Source organism: Amblyomma americanum, chromosome 3, assembly GCF_052857255.1.
Source record: "Amblyomma americanum isolate KBUSLIRL-KWMA chromosome 3, ASM5285725v1, whole genome shotgun sequence".
Classification (NCBI taxonomy): domain Eukaryota; kingdom Metazoa; phylum Arthropoda; class Arachnida; order Ixodida; family Ixodidae; genus Amblyomma; species Amblyomma americanum.
The window spans coordinates 214,716,364-214,735,043 of record NC_135499.1 but is presented as its reverse complement, the minus strand read 5'-3'; the positions used below and the strand labels follow the sequence as shown (position 1 = coordinate 214,735,043).

At 47.3% G+C, this 18,680-nt stretch overlaps 1 protein-coding gene across 1 annotated transcript in view; it reads left to right on the top strand.

The window, feature by feature from the left end:
- The window catches only part of LOC144124380 (complement C3-like), a 103,893-nt gene that overhangs the window by 11,887 nt on the left and 73,326 nt on the right, over positions 1 to 18,680 (top strand). Inside the window, exons 5-9 of the mRNA XM_077657008.1 lie at positions 447 to 569; positions 1,724 to 1,792; positions 6,598 to 6,789; positions 8,611 to 8,769; positions 10,541 to 10,664. Coding sequence (XP_077513134.1) covers positions 447 to 569; positions 1,724 to 1,792; positions 6,598 to 6,789; positions 8,611 to 8,769; positions 10,541 to 10,664 — 667 coding nt within the window. The remainder of the gene's footprint in view (positions 1 to 446; positions 570 to 1,723; positions 1,793 to 6,597; positions 6,790 to 8,610; positions 8,770 to 10,540; positions 10,665 to 18,680) is intronic.

Genomic DNA, 18,680 nt, shown 5'->3' with positions numbered 1-18,680 from the left:
ATGACATGTTCCAGCAGAATGACCGCATGGCTTTTTCGCAGATGCAAAGATTAGAGGGGAGACTTTTATTCTCACGTAGGAACAGGGCAGAGTTAATTGGAGATATGTGGGAGAGGCCTTTGGCGGGGAGTGAGCCTGGTCAGCCTGATTGTGGCGATGATGACGACGATGACGACGCACAAGAGTACCACGCGGAAGCCAAGTCTAGTGTCGTTCTCATTTACGACAGCAAATAACCCTGTTTATGCTAATCCCTCTATCCTCACTGAAAAGCCGCCAGCGAAGAACCAGAGCCTTCCTTCCCCCCCCCCCCCCCCCCCCTAGCGAAGTTTATTTTTAATCTTCGAAAATCGGCTATTGTTTAGTCTCCTTGCATCCTTGCCACTTTTTCTTCTCCGTCTTCACGGAAATTTAAAAAACACCGTCCCTTCTACCGTCATTTCCAGGTGAGAACTGCCCATTGGAGGTACAGCGAAGAACAGCAAGCCGAAGCTCTGCTCACGTTGAAACCATACTCCCAAGAATCAGGAAAGTTCATCGTCATCGAGAGGATAGACCCCAAGTTCGATGTAAGAATACGCAGGTGTAATGTATTCAAGGGACGTGGGTCGTAGTTTATTACGATTCACTCCCCGATTAAATCTTTTACCACTGTAGTCCTATCATTGGTAGTTGTGACATGTGATGCCATGATTGGGAACTAAACAAGCAATGTCACTGCAGGCTTCAGTATCGCCCGCGGGGCTGAAGAGTGGAAATTAATTGAAAAATTAAATCGTAGAAAAAATCGTTAGGGACTACAGCACAGATTCTTTAGAAAAACCATTCTCGCTGCCATTCTGGTGCATCTAAGTAAACGCCAGGTTGTGTAAGAGGTGAAGGTGACTAGTTTTTGAGGAAAAGAAATGGCGCAGTAATTGTATGACATCTCGGTGGACACCGGAACCGCGCCGTAAGGGATGGGAGGAAGGTGGCATTGAAAGAAAGAAAGAAAGAAAGAAAGAAAGAAAGAAAGAAAGAAAGAAAGAAAGAAAGAAAGAAAGAAAGAAAGAAAGAAAGAAAGAAAGAAAGAAAGAAAGAAAGAAAGAAAGAAAGAAAGAAAGAAAGAAAGAAAGAAAGAAAGAAAGAAAGAAAGAAAGAAAGAAAGAAAGAAAGAAAGAAAGAGGGAGAGAGAGAGATGTCATAGCGGAGGGCCCCGGAATAATTTCGACCAGTTGGGTACCTTTAACGTGCACTGACAACAGCGCATAGGTGCCTTCTGCGTTTTGGCTTCATAGGTAGAGGTAACTCCGAAGGTGTTACAGTACGGAGAGAAGAGTTTGGGGTGAAACAAGTGAACAAACTCGGGAGACAGAATCGACTTGATATGAAGTTCTCTTTCCTTCCGGCTTCTCTGCAGCCCGAGAGAACACTAGTAAGCCTATACACTGGCCTTCCGTTACATGCATGTGAAAAGGATTTGGCGCACAGTATTTTTTCATGCGCAAGTCCTGATTTAACCTACACCAGCCCTGTATCGAAAGCAAAGTCAGCAGGGCCGTGTTACGTCTTCGCGATCTATAGCGTCGGCTGCAGACAAGAACTGTAGCGCCCGCACCAATGCCCTAAGTACGCACCGCTGTTTTACAGACGAAATACAGGAGGTGCTTGCAACTGAGTAATCTGGCTAAGCAGCGACAATGCTGGTCTCTGTCTTAACCAAATGGCGCACTTCCCATTACAGGTGGAGGGATTATTCGACAGGGTGCTCTTCACAAGTGACAATGTTGAAATGATGTCTGCCTACTACGTGGTAAGTGTCTCGTTTCTCTCTCATCACCTTCGCAATCTGATTTTCGTCTGTCGAGAGGATAATAAGAGAGATATAGCAGGCACAAAACGAATGTTCTTGACAACTAATTCCTTAATTTTTTCTTTGCATACATTTCATCTAAAATCTCTCCTGTAACGTATGGTTTGGAATTAATCAGAGCGTGGCTAATTTTTTTCGCTAGTATGCGGTACTATGCTCTTGAGGATACATCAGCAGGCGGAAGGGGCCATTCCCTGCTCTTGCATAGGCCACAAGTTGCTGGCACAGAAGAAGCTAAAATGTTCGTGACAGAAAAACACCTTCAGGTCCTTATTAAATCTTCCTTGAAAAACGAAAACTTCTCCTCTGAGCGTTGGCCCTGAAAAGTCGGACAGTTATTGCCGCGATTCGCCTTATAGTATAAAGGATTCGTGAGCACGAAGTTAGGAGAACTAAAGTATGCACTAAATGCTAGGCCCATGGATCGCCATGTTGTGCATGTTGTTGTGCGGGGGCGTTTTTCACGGCGCGATTTGTCACTGAAAGTAACAAGGAAAACACTGTCGCTAATCGCTTAACTACTCCAAGTTTTTCACACATTGGGCATCATATATACCACGCATGGAATAGACATTTTATAGGCTTGAACTATAGGATTATTATTGGAAATATTCAAAAACATTCTACTCATTTAACGCTCGTGAGCGATGGCGTAGAGGTAGAACATCCGCCTCGCGTGCAAGAGGACCGGGGTTCAAATCCTGGTGCCGCGCAATTCTCCACCGGGTTTAAAAAAAAAAAAAAATCCGCGTGTTGATGGAATTGCATAACCAGGCCTGGAGTGCGGCCTGATCTCGGTGACGAAAAACGACAACGCACTCCCTCACCAGAGCAGGATTTGGCCACCCTGGTGTAGTACTTGGCCACAACCTTCTATGATCAAACCAATTAACCCTCGGCCCTCAGTCCCCAGCGGCTGCAGAGCAACTGACCACGGCGGCGGTCAGACCTGTGACGCAGCGGAGGGTGCTAAGGATCTCTGGCTCCGGACAGGCCGCCATTGGAATCTGAACCTGGCAACGTTTAACGCTAGAACTTTAGCTAGTGAGGCTAGCCTAGCAGTGCTGTTCGAGGAACTAGCGGGAATTAAATGGGATGTGATAGGGCTTAGCGAAGTTAGGAGGACAGGTGAGGCGTATACAGTACTAAAGGACGGACACATACTGTGCTATCGCGGGTTAGAGGATAGACGAGAACTAGGTGTGGGTTTCCTCATTAATAAGGATATAGCTGGTAACGTAGAGGAGCTCTACAGTATTAACGAGAGGGTAGCAGCTATAGTAATTAGGCTGACTAGGAGGTACAAGCTGAAAGTGGTGCAGGCCTACGCACCCACATCCAGCCATGATGACCAGACCGTTGAAAGCTTCTATGAGGACGTAGAATCAGCAATGAATAAAGTATAATCGCAGTACACTGTACTGATGGGCGACTTCAATGCGAAGGTGGGCAAGAAGCAGGCTGACGACCACGCAGTAGGTGACTATGGGATAGGCTCTAGAAATAGCAGGGGACAGTTATTGGTCGAATTCGCGGATAGAAATAATTTACGGATCATGAATACCTTCTTCCGCAAACGAGAAAACAGGAAGTGGACCTGGAAGAGCCCCAATGGTGAGATTAAAAATGAAATCGACTTCATACTATGCGCTGAACCTGGCATCATTCAGGATGTGGCCGTCCTCGGAAGGGTGCGTTGCAGCGACCATAGAATGGTAAGGTCTAGAATTAGCTTAGACTTGAAGAGGGAACGGAAGAAGCTAGCGAAGAAGAAGACCATTAACGAGTTAGCCGTAAGAGGGAAAGCACAAGAGTTTAGGATAGCGCGGCAAAACAGATATTCGGCTTTAACTGAGGAAGATGGTCTTGATGTTCATTCAATGCACGATAACCTGACATCAATAATTACGGAGTGCGCAGTAGAAGTAGGCGGTAGGACAGTTCGAAAAGATACCGGGAAGCTATCTCAGGTGACGAAAGATCTGATTAAGAAGCGCCAAAACATGAAGGCATCTAACACTACCGATAGAATAGAGCTAACGGAGCTATCAAAGTTAATAAATAAGCGCAAGGTAGCCGACATAAGGAAGTTTAATATGGAGAGAATCGAGCATGCTATAAAGAACGGAGGTAGCCTAAAAACAGTGAAGAGGAAACTAGGCATAGGTAAAAACCAGATGTATGCATTAAGAGACAAGCAGGGCAATGTCATTAGCAATATGGATAAGATAGTTAACGTAGCCGAAGAGTTCTACACAGACCTGTACAGTAGCCAATGTAATCGGAGCGCTAATGAGAACAGCAGTGCACAGCAATGCGTCATCCCGCCAGTAACGAAAGATGAAGTAAAGAAAGCCTTAGAAGCAATGAAAAGGGGAAAAACAGCTGGGGAGGATCAGGTAACAGCAGATCTGTTGAAGGATGGAGGGGACATCGTGCTAGAAAAACTAGCCACCCTGTATACGCAATGCCTTATGACCTCGACTGTACCAAAAGCTTGGAAGAATGCAAACATTATCTTAATTCATAAGAAGGGAGACGCCAAGGACTTGAAAAATTACAGGCCGATCAGCTTACTATCCGTTGCCTACAAAGTATTTACTAAGGTAATCGCTAATAGAGTCAGGGCAACGTTAGACTTTAATCAACCAAATGATCAGGCAGGCTTTCGTAAAGGATATTCCACAATAGATCATATTCACACTATCAATCAGGTGATAGAGAAATGCGCAGAATATAACCAACCTCTCTATATAGCTTTCATTGATTACGAGAAAGCATTCGACTCAGTGGAAACCTCAGCAGTCATACAGGCATTGCGTAATCAGGGGGTAGAAGAGCCTTATGTCAAAATACTGGAAGATATATATAGCAACTGCACAGCTACTATAGTCCTCCATAAAGTCAGCAATAAAATTCCAATAAGGAAGGGCGTCAGGCAAGGAGACACGATCTCGCCAATGCTGTTCACCGCATGTTTGCAGGAGGTTTTTCGAGGCCTGAATTGGGAACAGTTGGGAATAAGAATAAATGGAGAATACCTAAATAATCTGCAATTTGCTGATGACATTGCCTTGCTGAGTCACTCAGGAGGTGAACTGCAAATCATGATCAACGAGTTAGACAGGCAGAGCAGATCGATGGGTCTAAAAATTAACATGCAGAAAACCAAGGTAATGTTCAACAGCCTAGCAAGGGAACAACAGTTCACAGTTGGCAGGGAGAGCCTAGAAATTGTCCCGGAATACGTCTACTTAGGGCAGGTAGTGACAGCTGATCCGGATCATGAGAGGGAGATAACTAGAAGGATAAGAATGGGGTGGAGCGCATATGGGAAATTCTCGCAGATCATGAGTGGCAGTTTACCAATTTCCCTCAAGAGGAAAGTGTACAACAGCATAATCTTACCGGTACTCACCTACGGGGCAGAAACGTGGAGGCTAACGAAAAGAGTTCAGCTTAAGTTAAGGACAACGCAGCGAGCCATGGAAAGAAAAATGATAGGTGTAACGTTAAGAGATCGGAAGCGGGCAGAGTGGGTGAGGGAACAAACACGGGTTAATGACATCCTAGTCGAAATCAAGAGAAAGAAATGGGCTTGGGCAGGGCATGTAATGCGAAGGCAGGATAACCGCTGGTCTTTAAGGGTAACGGAGTGGGTTCCAAGAGAAAGTAAGCGTAGCAAGGGGCGGCAGAAGGTTAGGTGGGCGGATGAGATTAAGAAGTTTGCAGGCAAAGGGTGGATGCAGCTGACAAAGGATAGGGTTAATTGGAGAGACATGGGAGAGGCCTTTGCCCTGCAGTGGGTGTAGTAAGGCTGATGATGATGATGATGATGATGATGATGATGATGATGATGATGATGATGATGAGTTTTGGTAAATAAGAATTGGGTTTTCCAGTTAAATATTATATATAGTTGCAAGTACGCAACATTTGAATCCCAAAAATCCTGCTATTTGCGTCTTGCACAAAATACAAGCCTCGTCTCCCATTCAGCATAACCAACGAAAGTGTTTCCTTTCCAGCAATCCCCCACTAATAGGAAATTTAACGGCGTTCCTACGCTAAACGATGGTAAACTGAGTAAGCCTGTGCACTCTGATTCCATGAGAGGGCAATTACCGTTACCACTCGCCAGGGGGCAGCTATGCTGCAACAAATGCAAGCTTCGTTGAATCTGGTCAGACTTCTCTCAACTTTGGAGCTCCGCTCTTATGCCTTCACAGTGGCGATCTTCATGGTTTTTGCTCTGCGCTGTTGGTGACTCACCTTACCACGTGCGGCCCTGGTGGGGTCGCACTTTGGAGCTCTGGCAAAGATTGATTCTTTCCGCGTGCCCTCGATGTAGTTACTTTGTGGGGTAGTCCAACGTGCTCAGGGTAGTACTCCAAGTTTGAGCAGGTTTCAGTCATGAGGATGATTACTCATTATCGTCCCCCTTTAGGAGCACGCTGATAAATAACAACTGTCTTGACTGCGCTGCGGGATGTAAAAGCGAGAAGCTTTGAGCCTGGCCTCTAGCTGCAGGTTTTATCCGCTTTCAGATAAGATATGTAAGTGAGCGTTGGGAGCGCAGCGTATGGCGCACTGAGGTCCCGTTTTATATACAGCGCCTTAGACTGTCGTCATCTAGAGCCACCAAACATTTCACGTACCAGTCTTGTCTCGCTTTTAGATTCTGCTTAGCGAGTCGCAGGATTTTCGGCGCCCAAGTTTTTGACGCCACGCTCTACTCTTGCAAGGTCCTTTCCCGAGGCCGAGTGCTGCAGGCAGGCACTGTGGCCATGGACACGATCGACCCCCATGTGTCATTTCCTGTGGCGCCAGAAATGACGCCAAGCTTCCGGGTTGTAGTAGTCGCCTTCTTGGACGGAGAGCTAGCTACGGACGCTGTTTACATCAACGCCAAACCAACTTGCACGGAACACTCGAAGGTGCGTATTCAAAACCAATCTGTGTCGGCTCGATTATTTTTTTTGCTTGGTTGCTTCAGAGCGCCTTGTTGAGGTGTACACTTACGCTCAAGACGAGGGCATCGTCTTGAGCCTTCGTTTTTGAGCGAGAGCGTGCCTTCCTGGCAGCTGCACTCCTCCGCTCGGACTGTCGTTCTCCTTTAAAAAAAAAAAACAAGATTCTGTGGCCTTGGACAAAACATTCATCACAAAGGAAAGTAGTGAAGGCGCTATTGAAGTTCTTAAAGGACTCGGGGTTGAGTTCCCGACTATAAATTTTAAGCTTTAAGTGTGAGCACTCTGTCCCCTTGTTATGGTGGTCGACTGACACGTGAAAAGTTCATTTCGCTCTTTCTTTCCTTTTTTCCTTTGTTCCCCTCCCCACGTGTAGGGTAGCCTACTGGGCATCACCTGGCTAACCTCCCTGCCTTTCCGTCCTTCTGTTTCTCTCTATATATATATAGATATCTGCGCTGAAGACGCTTCACCCTTGTTTATATTCCCCGTACATGATGTGGCACACTCACATTAGCTAAAACAATGGGGACGCTCAAGCAATCTTAAAGGAATAGACCCCAAATTTCAGTTGCGCTTTGTCTCTGTAGAATGATGCGCAGCACTTCAGAAGACATAGAGGGGCAGCCGCGGTGGCTCAGTGGTAATGGTGCTCGGCTGCTGACACGAAAGACGCGGGTTTCGATCCCGGCTGCGGCGGTCGAATTTCGATGGAAGCGAAATGCTAGAAGCCCGTGTACTGTGAGATATCAGTGCGCGTTAAAGAACCCCAGGTGGTCGCCGTTCACTACGGCGTCCCTGATAGCCTGAGTCGCTTTGGGACGTTAAACACCCGTAAACCATCAGAAGACACAGAAAGCGAGTGAATTGCGCGCACAATTGGTAAACAATTCATAGTTGAAACTTTTCTCTTACACTGTTTCGGTTTCAGTTTCAACAACCAAACTATGCCTGTGACGCACAAGACGTGTTCAGGTCATATGAGTCATACAAGAACTTAAGTATGATCACTGATTTCTTCGTTTGAGTTCACGTCAACTCCTATGCAAACTCCTCAAGGGCTGTAATGACAAGAAATGAACAAGCAGCGGTTATGTCACACTTTTTTGCATGCCTCACCTGACCTGAACGCATCCTGTCGGTCAGAGTCGCCATTCGGATTTTTAAACCGAAATTACGTAAGAAAAAGATTTAGTTAAAATTATTCAGCTGCCGTAGCTAAATTCCACTGCGGGATTCATTGTCCAGCGCAGCATACCAAAGAAAAATTATGACTGAAAAGTTCGCTGTTTCTACGCCCTTATAGTAGAATGCGATATCATTACATTTCGCATTTGTTGCAGATTCTGTTGCAACTTCAGTGTGTGTTTGTGTCAGTTTTTTTTGCAACTGCCGGTCCATCAACCGCCATATTTGGACTGCTAGCTAGTGTAAGGCATCGGCTATGCTGCGACGATGCTGACATTCACATATATCACTTTCTTTTTCGGTTATTGATTTCGAATCTCTGTCTAGGCTGCTTAAATTTCTAGAAACTAGGTTGCTCACAACCCGATGGGCAAGGCTGTGATGTGCCAGCAAGGTCACGTGGCCTTTCTCGACCAATCAGCGAATTTCGTGACACCGGAAATCGGCGGAGTGTAGGTGTGACAACTCAACGCTGTCGCATTCATCAGTTCACGCTACTCTGGGCAAGCAGAAAGGCGTCGCTTTCTCCGCTGTGCTGCAGTCCCCGAGACACTTGCCATTCATTTGCGTTTACGATGCTTTAACATTCGGTGCTTGCAGTTCACTATGAGCCGGAAGTCTAATCCTTACCATCCGCTGGAGCCCGGCGGCAGTGAGACCCTGCTGCTCAAGGGCACGGCAGGGACTCACGTTGGCCTGCTCGGCGTGGACAAAGCTGTGTACCTGCTGCGCCGCAAGGACCTCCTCACGCGCGACAAGGTGGGCCGAATACGGGCGCCTCACCGTGCATGCTCCAAGGAATTCGCCGAGCTTAGAAGTGGCTGGTGCCTGTTTCTAACGCGGTACTCTCCGAATGCTCATGGCACGTTTCATGAATATTAGGCAAATACTGTTTTCAGTTAAAAAAAATAGAAAACAAGGTAATGAATATCGTTGCTTTCTATTTAGCCGTTGAAAAGAACAGCTGTCGTCAGCCAAAAAAAGTTCATTCTGGCTTATTTCATATGATTACAGCCAATTGGCTGAAGGCAGTGAAACGAAAAAGCGCCGAAAAGCGCAAACGCGGTGCAGATATCTGTACATGTGTCGGGAGCGGTGTGCAGTTTACAGCAATCTGAGTTCCCCTGGACTCTCTGTGACTCTTTTTTTCATGGCTTGAAGTTCTTTCAGATTCCCCCTACTTTTTCTTCACAGCTTAAGTTCTTTCAGCCCTCCGCGGCTCTTTCCTTCACGGCTCGAAATTCTTGCAGTCGGCTAGAGAAGGCGAGCCAGCCAGCAAAAAGAACATGGAAATGTGTGCCTTCTATAAGTGCCCGTCGTAGCAAGGGCTGGGCGCGCAGGAGCTCCGCGCGTACGCCTGGGACGTTATGGTTTATGGAGGTTTAACTCCAGGTGTTCGAAATTTCCGGAGCCCTTCACTGCAGCGTCCCTCTTAGCCTGAGTCGCTTTGGGACGTGAAAGCTTCATAAACCATAACTTCCCTGGAGTACGAGCGGAGCACCTGTGCTGTGTTCATCGATTCGGCGCATTCGATTCGACCACCTTGCTTTAGCTATAATATTGTGCCGAAAGGCAATAGGTGCCGCCGCATTGCCTTCCCAATTTGTCAAATCGGCCACAGCCTGCCCAACCGAGTCCTTTTTTCCTCCAGTGCCATGTTGTAGTTGCGCCCCCTATCCAGAATACACTTCCTAGCTCTCCTCTCATCCAGTTTCATTGTACAGCCTTACTGGCTGATGGAAGCATCTGTGGTATGCATACCTGTTACATCACGTTGCGCGCATCGTTGCAGAGGTGGCTGAGGCATGGGATAGCAGAGCTGCTCAGTTCGCGCCGGCGTCGATTCGAATCCCGCTTACAACGCTAGGAATGTTATTTTCTGCTTGACACCATTCGAAGAGAAATTTCGGCTTGGAGGCCGTTAGTTTCGGCATCAATTGCATCAACTACACCGCGATTTTGGGGTGTATTTTGATAGAATGCCGAGAACGCTAGCTAAAAATGTTTTATGCTTAATAATTCAGTAGCAGGTCAGCGTCCGTTGTGTCTTTTTCGATACCACTGTGAGCGTTTTGTGCTTCTGGATCTCACAACACTCTTCACAAAAGCTACTAGGAACAGCTTTCTCACATATATCCAGCTGCAGCGGGCTGCCTGAGCGTAACGAGAGTGGAAAGATGACTAAAATTGTGCCGTAAAAACGTCCATGCAGCTTTTACCCCGTGTGATCAATAAAAGGCGTCCATGTGCTCCTATTTCCCTTCATAAGACACTTGTACTTGTACTTGGACTTGGACTGGTTGTCGGGTGACCCAGCAGCGGCGGTAGCGAATGCCACGGCTTCTTCAAGGGAATGCACACTATATCATTAAAGAGTGCTTATTGTTCGCTGTGCCGGCATAGGACGTTATGGCTCGAAATATAACACATATCTAGGCACCAAGAAGTTGGCACAAACACAGAACTTCATATGACATTCCTTGTTTATGCTAGCGACATTAGTTTTTGCAAAAACACTTTCTCCCTGCAGGTGCTGCAGTCTATGAAAGCGAAGGACCTCGGACGTGGAGTGGACGCCGGCACTAGGGCCGAGCAGACGCTAGAGAACTCTGGCGTAGTGGTGCTGGCAGCCCACGGTGTCTCCGGCGAGCTAGGCAAGAAAATAATCTGGACTTCTGGTTCCGACTGAATGCCATGTTTACCGGCGTTTAATTCAGAGTGTGTATGCAACAGCTGGAAGTGACACGTATGCGCAGCCACCCTGCGAGGGAATCGGGCTCTAGTCAGCATCTTTTTTCGAGCTCCAAACTATTAAGGATTTTCAGCGACAGCTGTATATGGCAAATACAGCTACATCAAAGCGTCGTAGTCGTCGTCGGTGCCGATTTCCAAGCAGAAGCTGAGGGCCGCTGATTGTTTAAGAAGGCTTTTCGAATGCGCGCCAGCGCACTGTCAACGTTTGTAACTAATAAGCTACAATCAAATTGGAAACATGCTTAAGTTTCCCATTACTAAATCACTAAGAGTAGTTAAGTAATTGGAAATGAATTATCAACTAATCCGCAGATATTGTCACGTAGTGGTAACGGCAGTCAGGAAGGATGAAGACGGACAAAAGGTATTTTAAAAGAAAACTTTATTGGGCTGACTTGCGCCCACAGTGGACTGAATCACTCGGCGGCGGTGTATCAACAAGCGTGCTCGGCGGTCATCGAACAGAATGCCCGCCGCTGCCGGCCGTGCTGAATTTAAAGCTGATAACGAACTTTCGAGATAAAGTGTGCAAAGTTACTAAAACATTCCAGAACAACTTAGAAATAAAACTCGGCCTGGCTGCGATCAATCGAGATAAATCTAGTTGCGTCTTGCGTCGCAAACAAAGCGGTAAAGTGGCGTGGCGGCAGATTTGAAGAATGAACAAACACTTCAAAGATTGGCGGCAATATTAAGCACGCTAGGAATTAATTGCTAGGTGACACTTGTCACCACCCAGATGCAAATGGGAGGGTAATCATTTAGCCACCTACCAACATACCCACCTACCAATACCAGTAGCACGCAGGAATAGCGTAACAAGAGCGTAGGGAAAGCTTGTGCAAGTTTGCGGGAAACAGTCTTCAGGGACTCCACACCGATCATTGTTATCAGCAGGAGCGATGATAAGGTACCAATCAGAAGTGGTGTCAGGCAAGCGGATTGATCTCTAGGCGGTTATTCACTGTCTGCATACAAAAGATAAAATCTCGTGTACTGGATTGGGAAGGCCGACAGACGAGAATTAATTGAGAATGTTTCTGTAACCTTCGATTTCTTGGTGACATTTCCTTCATAAGTAATATTTCCAGCGCATGCTTTGCGACTGAAGCGAAGTGCAGCGGCGGACTTTAAAAAAACTCACAGGACGGGTACGACTATGGAACGCGACATCTCAGGCTAACGAGCAAACTTGAACATACAACAGGATAGATAAGCGGGCGAGTTGGTGATACATAATGCAAAAAAACAGCGCGAACAAACGGGGACTAGACGAAGAATGCACAGGAACAGCGCTTGTTCCTGTGCATTCTTCGTCTAGTCCCCGTTTGTTCGCGCTGTTTTTTTGCATTTTGAACATACAGTCAGGACGAATCAGCATGCTGTGGAGAGAAACAGGACAGGGTACTGTGAAAAGACAGAGCGAAAGCACCGTCGATTACAGAACAAGTTCAAGGTAATGATAGTAATGATAACTAGTAGTATTTAAGAGTAAAAATTAGGCTTCACGGAACGTGTAACGAGGAGGACGGTCAAGCTATGGCTTGTTAAGCTAACAGCCCGGTTTCAAATCAATACAAACTGTGCCAGGGGCGCCTGAATACCGGTTATAGATATGACATTGGGAAATTAGCTGTGATAACGCGCCCACGGCTGGCGGAGAGAGAAGGCTGTTCCTTTAAGTGGATTTATTCCGTTTGATGATAACGATTGTGAACATGCCGCTGTGCAGTGAAAAACTTGCGCAGATTTTATTCAGATCTCAGAAAAGAGTTTCCCCGTTACTCAGGAAAGAGTTTCCCATAATGACATCTAACAACTCAGGAAACCTAAACGCCACGGTAACGCCTTAGCAGCACCCCCAGTCTCAAATCGCGTAATGGCGGTGGCAGGTGGTGCACAATTAAGACGGGAATTAACACCTGCCTCCTCAAACTCGAAGAGTGTTTATTGGACGATATTGTACAAGCAACCGGAAACAATTCGGCGACGGCGATGGCAGCACGTGCACTCGGCAGTCAACGGAGATTAGAACTAACGCGACACTGAATTTAAAGGTGACGAAGAAATTTCGAGATAAGGTGTTTATAAACATACGATAGTTTTGAACGTCGTGGAATAAGTTGCGCTAGGATACAATAATTCCAGAGAAATCTGGGTGCATCTCGCCTGACGACAAAACGACAGATAACGACGCCTGCCGGCGACTTCGAACACGGCCCTTATAGAAATTGTCTATAGACTTTCTATAGTCTTCTTATAGCCTATATTGCCTTCCTATAGATATTGCCTATTATCTATTCATAGGCTATAGACGAAAGTCTACTAGATGTTCATGGACATAAATCTATAGATTGCCTACAGCGTTTGTATTGCCTGTAGACTAGTCTATAAAATGTCTATAGAGAGTCAATAGACTTTATAGACAAAAGGCTATGAAGAGTCTATAGACTATCGAAAGTAATTTTTGCAAGGAAGAACGCAAGAGAAAACACATCAAAAGGTTCCCAGGGAATATATTTTTGCGTCTACCAATGCAGTCCCTGCTCATGAGCATAACGGAGCGCGCAACTCTTTACAGACGGCGTTTCTGCGCTCTCCACATCGTCAGTATTAGCTGTCGCATATGATGCACGCCTTACATCTGTGCGAAATCGCGTACCAGTACAGCTGTTCAACCCTACAGCATAATTTAACGACGTCCAGAATGCCAACTTGTCCTTGAATTTTTTACTCTGGCAACGCATCGGAGCCTGAGATGATGTAAGAAACAGAATTACTAAAAATGTTTAAGTATATATGCTTTATACTTAGCAAGCAGAGGGTGGGCAAACCGATAATTTCAATCACGTTCTCACTCATGCAGACAACCGACACAGGAGGATGCGTCGCATCGTTCCGAACATCCGTAAGCATATATTTTTTTTCTCAACCTCCCACCTACGTAACACCGAAAGTTGGGCGAGTTGGCTGAAGTTCATAGCTGAAAACAGGGCAAACAACAGACGGGGAAAACACAGGAAGAAACGACGACACAGGCTCTGAACTAACAGCTGGGGTTTATTTCGGAAAAACCACAAATAAATACACCTCGAGGCCAGATAAATACACTGCTCTCAAAGAGCCGAGTCACACGATAAACACACGAGTCACACGGCTCTTTGACAGCAGTGTCTTTATCTGGTCTTGAGATGTATTTATTTGTGCTTGTTCCGAAATAAACCCCAGCTGTTAGTTCAGCGCCTGGGTCGTCGTTTCTTCCTGTGTTTTCCCCGTCAGTTGTTCGCGCTTTTCTCAAATATGAACTCACACCTACGCGCTTCCCTGTTTGTTCTGATTGTCGTTACTTCTCCACGAGCCAGAAATCGAGGAGAGGGGCTGGACTTCGCACCACTGTTCCTGCGTTTTTCCTCTTCTCATAATGTCCTCCCGTTTGTGCCTTACCACGAGTGCCCAGACGCGTACTGTTGAGATACGAATATTATCACGATGAGTGCATGCAACGCGCGAATTCATTAGAAAATGATGGTCTTCAAAGTAGTTCTCGAGATATAGCTGCAGTACAACCTATACAATCATTGTCAAAAGTATGCAGCCCATGGCTACAGCCGTGGCTGCAGCAGCAGCGCTGGCGAACGGCGGAGCTTTCTGACACCAAGGCTGCTGAGTGCAAGAACCTTGCTGTCGTGCTCTCGCTAATAGTGAGGTGTGAGGGGCGTGCCCTAAAATAAATAATATCTATATCACTTTTTATAATGTCGAAAAAGCGGGTACACTCCGCGCTGAGGCCCAACAAATTTAGGCTATTTCTGCGAGTTACGTGCACTGGAGGGGTTGCTTTGCCAGCAAGCTTCTCGAAAGCGCATGTATTTTGCCGCGATGTAGCCAAAAGTTGCTGGGCCACAGAGCCGAAGGTAACCGAGGTTAACACTGGTACTTTTGGAGAGGCCCACTCCGAAGTGCGCATCAGAGCTATTATGCAGTCACGCTGCAACATCATCAATTCCTGTGAGAGAAAATCTAGGAAAGCGAATGACACGGATCGTGCTCTACAGAAAATTGTTTTCACGACTTCCGGCACATGAATATTTGCCGTTACACCTCCCATTTTATGGAGTCCTTCAGTAAACACTGCCTGGAATTTCCCGACTAACAAGTCAGCTGTGCTGCTCACCTGATGAAAGTTGACAAGGTGATCCACAGGCATTCCGAACTCTTTAGTCCAGTTCCTGTCCAGAGGGCTCTTCCTCCCCCTTTCACCACAAATAACGGCAGCCGCGCCGTCCTGTTTCCGAAACTGGCCGTCACTATCGCCTTGCCAACAACAGGCGAAATTTGCCCGAAATATCCTCTGAGCTTGACGTTGGATGAGTTGAGAACGGCTGTCGGGAATTGCCTCCGAAACTCTCTTCCTCCATGACCGTAAACACCGCCCCGGTATCCAAATCCATTTTCGCTGTTACGCCTTCCCCCTGCAGCTCCACGAATATGGGCGGAACCTTCTGTTCCACGGTTTCATGAATCTTTTCCTTTTTCTCCAATCATGCACCAGTCGTACAGCGTCCACAGGTTTCACACGCATCCGGCACTGGAGTCGTCAGTATCTTCGTTGCATGCGTCCATCGTGTGCCCCCTATCTGCTTTCGTTTTGCGTTTCTTTCTACCAACAGGTCCTTTGCTTCTGCATATTTTAGCATTATTTCCCCTCTGCTGGCACTTAAAACAGCGCAAAGCTGCGCATTCGCAGACTTCTTTGTGATGCTGCCTCTCCGCAGCGGCAACACCGCGACCGATCCACCCATTCAGTCATGCGGTTCACCGCAGCGTCGCTTGCTCTGCCAGTTATCTCTACTGCGCTTCGCGCCGCCGCTTCCACACTTGTCACTATCGCCCCGGATTTCTTTAGCGTCAAGTCCGGTTCTAATAGCAGCGTTCTGCGAATCGAATCGTTGTTGATGCCGTGAACCAGCCGATCACGCAAGTGACTGTCGAGTTCACTGCTGAAACTGCAGCCGTCGGCGAGCTCACGAAGCGCCGCTGCAATTTCTTTTACGGATTCCCCACGTTTTTGCTCTCGGAAATAGAAATGGCACCTTTGGACTACGAATGACGGACCGGGCGAGTAATTCTCGGAAAGAAGTTCGAGGCACCCTTTGAGCTGTGGGGTCGAGTGATCCTCGAAGCAGCGTATACGCAGGCTGCCAGCATCCGCTCAGGAACACGGCTCTTTTACTGTCTTCCGGAATATCGTTAGCGATTAAATACTGCTCCAGTCTTTCGACATACTTCTCCCAGTGCCTGCCGCCCTCACCTGTGAACGGCTCGAGCTTCGGCGTACCGATGCTGCTTGTGCGTTGCCGGGCGGCGCTATCCGCTTGCTAACGTGCCATTCTTTACCCTCGCCGCCATTGTGGCAACTTCGGACTAGAGAAACAAGAGATGTTTACTCCAAGACGTCCAAGACGCCGCCAGTCCAAGGCTGGACACAGACTGAGCGTCCGGGCCTCGCGCTCTTCGTTTTATATCGATGGTGGCACTGCCGGTAGCGGCAGACCACGTCACTGCACCGCGTCACTCAAACGTCAGACTGCAGCGCCTACGTCACCGCACCGCGTCACTCACAAGTCAGACACCGTGCCGGTTCCGCGCGTCAACGGAGCAGATCTTCGTCAGACCGCGCTTACATTGTAATGCGCACTTGTCGTTAACGGATTTCTTTTATAAAACACATCACTTCCGCAGCTCAAGTGTCATTTGGAAGGCAAAGAGTGTTCAATGTGCTCCCACGTAGTCAACAGTTCAACAAGTGTAAAACGATACGGGCGCTCTAAAAAGCCTCACAAGGTCGTTGATTTGACTAAACCAGATTTCTGGATCCCGCGGCCAAACAGCTCTCAACTTTCTCGTGCTTTTCCATCAGATTTCTTGTAATTTTGATTTCAATAGGCATTCTGTCGTGCATGTATTTGACTAAATATTCGCCGTAAACTTTTGTTGTATGTTTATGCAGGCCCAGAGGCCCACAGCAGAGAGCATGGAGAAGACTCATAAAGGGACGAAATTGGAACAGCTTCCAAATTTTCAGCATACTTTCACGGGACAGCAGAGGCTAGTGATATGCATACAGTTTAACGGAGACAGGGCGAACATTTCCTCGGCTTTGATGAGCAAATACGGAAGTAAGTTTGTGATCGCACGCGGGTTTTTGGTTAGGCTTAAATATTCGGCCACGCCGCCAGCCAATGGCGACACCGGTTTTTCTGCTACACGGGACCTTTAACGCAAACGCGTTAAAGTGTAAATAGTTTCTATAAAGTTTTCCGTGTATCCTCCGTAACCACGTCTCCGACTTGACTTCCTTGTCCCTTCTCCGGCGCGGCCACACCACTTGAATACCAACACTAATTAAGGCCACAGCACGCGCTCGGCGCAGCAGCTGCTGATTCATCTTGCACTGCGTCGCCATCGGCAATGGTGCTGCTACAGTGACATACACACCAACCATTTTTTTTTTTACCGGCCCGCAAAGGAAGCCCGCAAACGGATTAGCATTTGCCGGCGCACATCTTGCGGCCGCCGCAAATGCAAATGAGCGTAGGGGAGACCGTTCCGTAGATGAGCGGATTTTTTTTTTTTTTTGCAGTGAGCGCGTCTTGGTCACTAATGTACCACCTTTACACCTCTATCCACTGCGTTTTTGCGCATCTCGCGTGCGTGCGTGCGTGCGTGCGTGTGTGTGTGTGTGTGGGGGGGGGGGGGGGGGAGGGTATACTCATCATGACTTTCCTGCGTTGATTACTGCACACATCTTTTTCTCCCCCCCCCCCCCCCCCTCCCGTATACGTGCGCGGCCACAGTGCAAGAGTTCAAGGACGAATCACTGCGCGAGTGCTGCGCCCAAGGTCTGCGCACAGGCCCGTCTCTGCTGAGATGCAACGAGCACCAAAGGACGATGCACGGCTCCTCTGTGGAATGTATTCATGCCTTCTCCCGATGCTGCGCAATAGGTAGGATGCACTTCATTCGATAAGAACGCGCAGCTTCCCGGATTCCCAGCCCATGCCGGGGTAGGCTCGCTACTCAGGGCCGCCGGCAGTTCCCCGTAGGTCCCGGAATTAACCACCGGGTTTGTCGAGGCAGCCTAGATGGAAAAGGGACGCCGCTGCGTATGCAATTTCCTTTAAGGAAACTTTAGCCACCGAGGGAACGCAGATAGGCGTCAATTTTCCATCCAGGTCGGATTGTGTTCTTGCAGGAAATGTTGATTCGGATGCAGGGTGAAAGGTGCACTTCATTTAAGGTATTTTTATAGGTCATAAAATTAAGTAAAATGCATAATTATGCTATGTGCCCAAATTCATGAAATCTTGAAATAGAGCCTCAAAGTGTCTGAAGTTAACGGGAAGGAAAGAAGTACTCCTCCATTAGGCAAGAATTTATTTATTTGAATATCTGCATCGTTCACTTCATTAGCTCACTTAATGAAAGTAAGTGCTTCGCATCAGGTCTGTTTGCAAATTGCCAGAGTGAATTTTGGCGGCTTGCATCTTGAAGAAGCAACGTTTCCGCAGCCAAATTTACGCATTTGGATAATTAAAAGACGGTTGAAAAATCACGACGCGAATTTTTTCACCAGGGAAATTTGCGAAGTTATTTCAGGTCACCTCGGTCACCGATTCGTTTGGCTTTGAGTGCGGCGCTCACAGCTGTCATTAAATGGTTTCTGTAGCGCCCTATTTCATTTGCGTAGTTTACGCCGCTGGCGTCCAAAAATATAAACTTAAGCATCGGCATCAGCGCTGGCTTTGGCACCAACTCCTATGGCACCGCTTAGATTTCGGCTTTTCTTTAAGCTACCCAACCAACATTATATAAGAAAAAAACGCAGCTTTTATGCGTAACGCGTAGATACGAGC